This window comes from Palaemon carinicauda, chromosome 12 (assembly GCF_036898095.1).
Source record: "Palaemon carinicauda isolate YSFRI2023 chromosome 12, ASM3689809v2, whole genome shotgun sequence".
NCBI lineage: Eukaryota > Metazoa > Arthropoda > Malacostraca > Decapoda > Palaemonidae > Palaemon > Palaemon carinicauda.
The window spans coordinates 100,285,449-100,293,440 of record NC_090736.1 but is presented as its reverse complement, the minus strand read 5'-3'; the positions used below and the strand labels follow the sequence as shown (position 1 = coordinate 100,293,440).

At 36.4% G+C, this 7,992-nt stretch overlaps 2 protein-coding genes across 5 annotated transcripts in view; both read right to left on the bottom strand.

The window, feature by feature from the left end:
- Positions 1-1,914: 1,914 nt before the first annotated feature.
- On the bottom strand, positions 1,915-6,345 carry LOC137650979 (uncharacterized). Its single transcript, XM_068384118.1, has 2 exons — positions 2,216-6,345; positions 1,915-2,056 (listed from the first exon to the last, which is right to left on the bottom strand). Exon 1 carries the CDS (start codon positions 6,343-6,345, stop codon positions 2,941-2,943), a length of 3,405 nt encoding a protein of 1,134 aa, XP_068240219.1. The 3' UTR covers positions 1,915-2,056; positions 2,216-2,940.
- LOC137651271 (uncharacterized) overlaps positions 6,309-7,992 on the bottom strand; it is a 3,601-nt gene continuing 1,917 nt past the window's right edge. For all 4 annotated transcript variants that reach the window (XM_068384531.1, XM_068384532.1, XM_068384533.1 and 1 more), the window contains one exon: positions 6,309-7,992. This exon is cut by the window's right edge. In XM_068384531.1, coding sequence (XP_068240632.1) covers positions 6,467-7,992 — 1,526 coding nt within the window. In that variant the 3' untranslated portion in view covers positions 6,309-6,466.

Below are 7,992 nucleotides of genomic sequence, written 5' to 3'. Positions count from 1 at the left end.
TTCCCAAGAAAAAGTGAGATGGATCTGTTACATAAACAGAAATCTAAGAAAGACAACGTAAGATGGAACACTTTAGTGATGTTATGAATAGGAGATACGAGATGAATAATTTGATTGATATATCTGAAGACGAGGAAGACCTTGATGTGCTCATGAAGAAATTCAGAGTGTTAGAAGTCGAACCTATCATTAAAAAACTCAACAAGGAAGGCCCCTGGATACGATGGAATAACTGCCAAGATGATACTGGCCGAAAATGAATTATTTTGTAAAATGTAGCATGGAGAAACAAAACCTGATAAATGGGAGTTAGCATTGTTAGTGAATATGGCTAAAAATGGAGACCTGACTGATTGCAATAATTACAGAGGCATAACACTTAGGCAGTTGTTATAAAGATATATAGTATGTTTATTCTAAAGAGGCTTGAGAGAAAGATTGATGAAAAGCTGAGAGATGAGCGAGAAGGATTTAGAAAAGTTAGAAGTTGCACTGACCAAAATTTATTGTGTAGAATATAGAAAAACTGTTTTGATGACTATTGGACTATGAAAAAGCCTTTGACAGTGTACACCGGCCAATTATATTGAGAGTCCTGCATTAATATGGAATTCCTCTTAATTTGATCAAATCTTTTCTTGAGTATAGTAATTGTAAAGTTAATGTTAATGGAGTCTTATTAAATGAATTTCCAGTGAACAGCGGAGAACTAAAAGGGAATGTGATGTCTCCTAAGTTTTGTATACTCCTCATGGATGTTGTAATGTGCAGAACAGTTAAAGATAGTGGAGAAAGATTGGACAGGATTCATGATGTGAAATTAGCAGATATAGAGTATGGTGATGATGCTGTCCTTGTTAGCAACACACCACAGGATTTGCAATGCTTGCCTATCATAATGCATGAAATATCACACCGGGCTAGGCTAAAGACAAATAGAAAAAAGAGAGAAATGATGAGAACAAAGTATGCAATGCAAGAGGAAAATTTAATAGAAGTACAAAGGATTGATGACGGAGAATCATTCAGGGATTTTCTTTATTATGATCTCTAATACAGGATCTTTAATGTTAGAGCTTATTGAAAGACTGAAAGAAAGCAAATCAGATAATGGCTAGGTCAAGTATAATTTGGACATAAAATCTTTTGATATTCCAAATAGAAATGAAACTATATATCAGTTTAGTGAGATCGGTGTTACTATATGGACATGAGTCATGGTATGACAATGAAACAATCTCTAACAGAGTTAGTAATTTTGAGAACAAGGCCCTCATAAAGATATTGGGGGATACATGGCAGGATGAGATTAGGAATGAAACGATTAGAAGGATTTCTCGAGTGCCATAAAAGGATGATATACTGATGAGGGGTACCTAGAAATGGTTTAGAAATGCTCCTTGCACTCCTCAAGGGAGCTTAGTTCGCCAGACATTCCGCTATATTCCACCAGGTACTAGCAGAGTTATATCACCCAGGCCTACATGGCTGTGGAATATGAAGCACGACGTAGGAGATGATGGATGGAGAAGAATTGAATTGCAAGCTCGAGATGGAGACAATTGGTAAGCTGAAAAACTGTGAAGTCACCTTATAAGGTACTTAAAATACGGAAGGGAAGTCTATTCATACACTTTTGAAATATTTAAATTTATTATTTATTGCAAATGTGTCAAGTGCATAACACAGGGCTCTTCCTCTTCAATAATCAGCTTCTCCTCCATACCTGGATGGGAAATACAGAAATTGTACGTTAGTGGTAAAGCCTAAGAATTAACTTAAATTATATACGTAAGAATAATATGGCAAGAAGCACTTATACATAGGAATATGCAAACCGTTACCTTACTGTAAGTAGGTCAAGACAAGAAAAACCAAGTATGACAACCATATCAAGGCTGGATAACCCTATCCTGAAATAATATAATATCTGTGTAAGTTTGCATTAAAGGAGACTCTTACAATTTTATGTTGATTTATCCAGAAAATAACAAATAGTAGCTTACCACTATGTACACTAAACCCACGAACAACCTTCAGTAGAGTTGCGAAACCACTGTAAGGACAAGATAAATCCTCTATAACTATTAAACATTCGTGAATATCCGTACTCTACCGATGGCAGGTAGGAAGGACTTTAATAGGCAGCAACAAAGGCTCAAAAGATTGCTACGATTACCATTCAGTATTTGCCCCAAAAATACTTGGTACTCACCGTAGTCCATCCGAGCAAGAAGAGATTGAAGTCAATGCTTAGGAGAACGTGACTTTTCTCCACAAATCCTCCACTAAGGCGAGTCGAGGTCGAGACGATGACGAACAAATCAGTCGTAGGAAGCAGAGTACATCCAGGTGGCCACGAATTACGCCGTCCAAATTATGGAACCAAGGGAATAATTCACAAATGCCTCTTGAGGGACCCTTGATTCTTAATAAAATTATCAGAGCCTCGTCCAAGACATCCTCCAGGAGGACTGGCTCACACAGACGATGGGAGACGGGCTCAATGGCATGTGGTGGGTCCTACCAAGGACCGTCCGAACTGACCAGACTGGCAGAACTGCCTCGACTGCTGAGACTGCTTGGACTGCTAGTACTGCTGGTACTGCTGGTACTGACTTCTCACGCATTCACCGGTCTCGAAGTTTCCTCGTAAACAACAAAAAAGGAGGATTCAACAATTTGCCAATCATAACTATGGCAGCAGGAAGGACTGTAAGCTGTACCAAGTATATTTTTCTTATTTTGGTAATACTGAAATCCCATATTTACGAATCCTTCCTGCCGCTGTAGGCAAGTACATTAAAAATTTATTCATTCTGTATAGTCCTGGGGAGAAGATGGAAACTTTTTCCATAAAAAAAAGTTTTCATCCGCTAATAAATGTACAAAATATGCATGGACATACAGTAAAATTTAAAATTAAAAACAAAACATGAATTAGTGAAGCATTTGTCTTGTCCTTGCCTCACTGGCTTCTGCAGCTTTCCTGCGGGGACGTGAGGATTTACCCAAGAAATTATTTTCAGGGGAAAGACTGTCAGGACAAAAATGAGTGTTCTCCAACATGGGGATAAGATTAGTAACATGAATCTTGGTGGTCTGACCGGTTTTTCCCTTCTTGACCAAAGCATGGGTAACCTCACCCAGATCATTAACAAAAATCTTCAAAATTATTCCTAATGGATAATTACTTCTTTTAGTATATTCTTCCTTTATTAGAACGATATCTCCTACTTTTGTCAGTTTGTGCGAGATGGGACGATACCGACTTTTTCTATCAACAGCTTGATGAATAAGAGTACCTAAAAATTCACTATGGTAGGTATCTAACAATGCATCTCGGACTTTACATAATTTTATATAATTTTTAGAAATATCTGAAACATGACAATTGGTAGGATGAAAATCTGGATCCTCTGGAAAAGGCTGTAACTCAGGAATCAAATTTAGTGAAGTCAACTCATATCCTCTGATAAGCTGTTCAGGTGTTATAGGCTCTGGTACATAATCAATGTAGTCATCTCTTAAAGCCTCTTTAAAGGCTATCGGTCGTCTGTTAACGAGATGTATGATATTACACACGAGAAATTCGAAATCATATAATGAAAGTACATTGTTTTTTATAGCTCCAAAGATTAATCGTTTTACCATCTTAACGCATACTTCGACCAAAGAACCTAGCTGGCTGCAACCCTTAAAATATTGCTGAAAGGATAAAGGTTTCACATAGTTTTCTTCAAAATACAATCTTGTCTGAGAGTCATTGATGAATGAGCTTATAATATTAGCACCTGCTACCAACTGCGTTCCTAAATCACTGATACACAACTGGGGTATGCCATATTCAAAACAATGTAATTGGAAACCTTTAAGAAAATCCGATACATTCAAACTTCTGCAGACCTTTAGATTAATGGCCCTTGACCAAGTACAAGTTATGCACAATAACCATATTTTCTGTGTCGCCTTTTCATTTTTCACGTTGAAAGGTCCTAAATAGTCAACAAAAACATTTGCAAAGGGAACTCTAGGAGGATCTGATCGGAAGTCTCTATAAGAATTTTGATTTAATTTTATGGTACGATTATTAAATCTTCGACAATGAATGCATTGCTTGAGAGCTTTTTTGACAACTGAAAAATGTTTAGGAATATAGTAATACCTTCTAAGCTCAGTTAACACAGAATAACAACCTGAATGTAATAATTTTACATGTGCGTCCCAAATAATCAACTTGGTTAAATGACTGTCTGGATGTAATAGCACTGGAAATTTGACGTTAATATTATAATTCCACTTCTTGAACTTACTTTTCACTCTTAAAATACCCTGTTCATCCATAAATAAATTTAACTGTGTTATGATCGGAGGAATCTCTTTCTTAGAATTCATACCAGTTTGAAAATAAGAATATACCTCAGGGAAATACTTACATTGTTCAACGTGTAACAAATGACTCAGAGAGGAGGCAAAATAGTTAGTAACTGGAGAAAAAGAAATTCCTGCCTTTAATTTCCACTTGTGTAAGGCCAAAAATACTCTACGATGAACTAGTAGAAGTCTCCTTAAACAAGAATAACTTTCCAAATCAACAAGGAGGTTTAAATTTTCGGTAGCACCAATTAAAGGAGACGAATGAATCTCCGTGGCAACCTCAAATGCTGGGATAGTAATGGACAATTCAGGGACTTCTGTCAAGCTAAGATCTGGCCCTGTGAAAATACATGACTTATGGAGCTGATTATACGATACACATCTAGTAATTAAATCTGCAGGGTTATTCTTACCAGAAATGAAATTAAACTTGACAGGATAAATTTCACACAATCTCTGTATATTATTAATTCTGTTCAAAACAAAGGGAGAATGTTTATTTAATTTGTCTAGCTTCAAAGACGCAGAATTTAACCAATGTAACGTACAAAGAGAATCTGTATAGGCCATAATATTCTCAATTTCTATGGGTTTTATGCAAGACGGGCCAGATAAATCTTTGTAAATATCCAGAGCACACTCAACACTTAAGTGGACGGCATTTAGTTCAAGAGCAGGTATCGATTTATTCTTTAACTGTTTATTAACCACTCTGTTCTTGGCATGAATAAAACTTAGATGGCCTGTATCAATATGCTGCAAATAAATAACACAACCGTAAATATCTCTACTTGCATCTGAAAATACCAAAATGTTATATTTACCATCCCTAGGACCTACAGATCGTTGAACTCTTATAGGAGGAGCTCTATTTAACTGTTTGCAAATGTTGCTCCATTCTCGCTGCAAATCTGTAGCCAAGACTGTATCCCAGCTTAAAGTTTTCTGGCACTGTAGCTTATGCATAAATAATCTGCAGCGATTAAACAAGGGCATATTAAAGCCAAAAATATCAAACTGAGAGGCAATAGTTTGTAAAATAGACCTCTTAGTTTTGGCATTTGAATCAAGGCATATAGGGTTAGTAAAAATTTCATCAGAAATCCTGTCCCATGTTAGTCCAAACAATTTACTGGTGCTAGGGGTAACTACTTCGGTCTCTCCGTCTATTTCCGTCTGTAAGGCTATATCATTAGTAACAACCTGCTGAATATAAAACCTATAAGGGTTAAAAATACGAGGAAGCTGTTGGTACGACCATTTCAACTCCTCTTTAGTATTAACAGTAATAGCCCCATTATCCATGTAGATAAGCGAATAAATTGACCTTTTCAAGTCCGATATGCGAGGATCCTCAGAGTGCTGCAAAATCAAAATGTAATAAAGAGCCATCATTAGTAAAAAAGGACTGCATCGAAGACCAAAAGGTAATCTCAAATTCTTGAAAGCTACTAATGAAAAATCACCTTTGCCGACATTCTTGAACCAAAAAAATAAAAGTTTAGCCTGGTCATTTTCGGTCAAAGCCAACATATTGAAAGCTTTCTTAAGATCAAAAATAAGTAATTTCCTGTCAAATCTCAGATTCAAAAATGACGAAGATAGCTTTTGGTTTAATGCAGGTCCAGAATACATACACTGATTATGAGACAAAGAACTACCATCTACCGAGTCTTTAAGATTCGATAAAAAGACCACCCTACACTTTGAGGTGTCTTTGTCGGGTTTAAATATTGGCATATGAGGCAGAAAGGAATATTGAGGATTCTCAGCTTTAAAAACATCAAGATCAGGGATGGGTTCAATAATTCCTGCATTAATCTGTTCCCTTATGGTCTGATCAACGAGTTTTAGGAGACCATCTCGCTGTTTAAGTTTTCTAAAATTAGACTTTAGGATTAATTTAGACAGTCTTTCATTTTTAGACAACAAATGGGAGACTTTGCCATTCCATAATAAAGGAACCATAATTCGTCCATCAGACTCCCTCTGATTTATGGTTTTAATTGAAAAATCGACCAACTGATTATTAAGCTCGACACTTTCATCATTATACACATTTTGATCATAATTCAAAAAATGACCGCATTCAGACTCCAAAAATTTGTTCAGTGGCCTGCTGCAATTGTCTTTCCATTAGTTTACCTTTGTCATTGATAACTGAAAATGAACAGTTTACTTCAAAACCGTTGTCCTGGTCCCCATCAGACAGAAAATCTATTCTCGTGTTTAATAACAACGAGCTACTACAAACATGCACCGTAGAAACCGAACGAACATTACCGTCAGGTACAGAATTCAAAACACCTGGGTTTACATTTAGGCAGGTTATGTTTTTCAACATCAAATCGACATTACCCTGCAATAAAATGCCAGCATGAGAATCTATGTATACCGAAGGATCAACGTCACCAAAAATTACGTCGGTACCTGCTAAACAATGTAAAAAGTCTGTACCTAACAAGAGGTTAACATTATCAATAGTACGAGTGTGTTTATTTAACAACTTATCAGCAAACGTCATACCCTGGTTTTGAAATTTTTCAATTACTTTACCAAGCAAAGGCAATTTTAAAGCAATACTAATATCAGGTACAACTAAGGCAAAAATTATAAAGGACGAACTACCTATTTTCACAGGTACTTCTACAATTTTAGTAAAATATTCTTTATTCCCATTAAATCCACTCACCGTAAGTTTAACATTCGAATTTATAGTTTTAAGGTTTTTCTCTTCAGCTAACCTATTAGTGATGAAGGTGCTTTGTGAGCCACTGTCCCTTAGACCTCTGTAAATGTCGCTGCCAATACTGAAAGAAAACGTTGGTAACACCGAGTTTCCATACGAGTGCAATAAAACGGCAACACCGCTGTTAACTTTTTGTGGAGTTTCAAAATTTACTTTATCAGATTGTTTAGATCTGCTGCCTTTGGAGGGCTCTGACTCGCAAAGATAACTCATATGCCAACCACGGCAATTAAAACAACGTTTTCTAAATCTGAAATGACAGTTGCTAGATTCATGACTAAACTGACCACACTTAACACAACCATGTTTAGATTTTAAAATTTGCACCTTATCGGTAGGGGAAGGGAACTTTAAACATTCATAAATAAAATGAGAATTATTAGCGTTACCAACTTTAAGACACAAAGAACAGCTGGGTGAAGACCTGGAATCTGAATCACTCGTTAATGCCTCTACAGCTAAATTTACCGTTTTCTCTTTTCGAGAAAAGTCCTGTACATTCTGCGAGATTTTACTCTTTGTACCTTTGGCGACCTTTTTGTCATGCTCGTATCTTTCACATGCTGTAAAAAAGTTTGTCTTAATATCATTCAGGGAAGGGTGAGTCTTGCCTGTAATCTGAATTAAATGGCGCTGGAAACTATCATTCAGCCCATACCAAGCAAAATACCTAATAAACTCATCAACACTAATATTCAATGTCTCCACTGATTCACATACCGATCTGAGTTCGGAAATAAAGAGAAAGGGGTCTTCCCAATCTTTCAAATGTAAAGTAGTAATTTTCTTAATGGCTGAATTCTTCCGAATATCGGTTGATGCAAATGCTGAAATGAGCAATTCTTTGGCATCAGCGTAATGCTGCT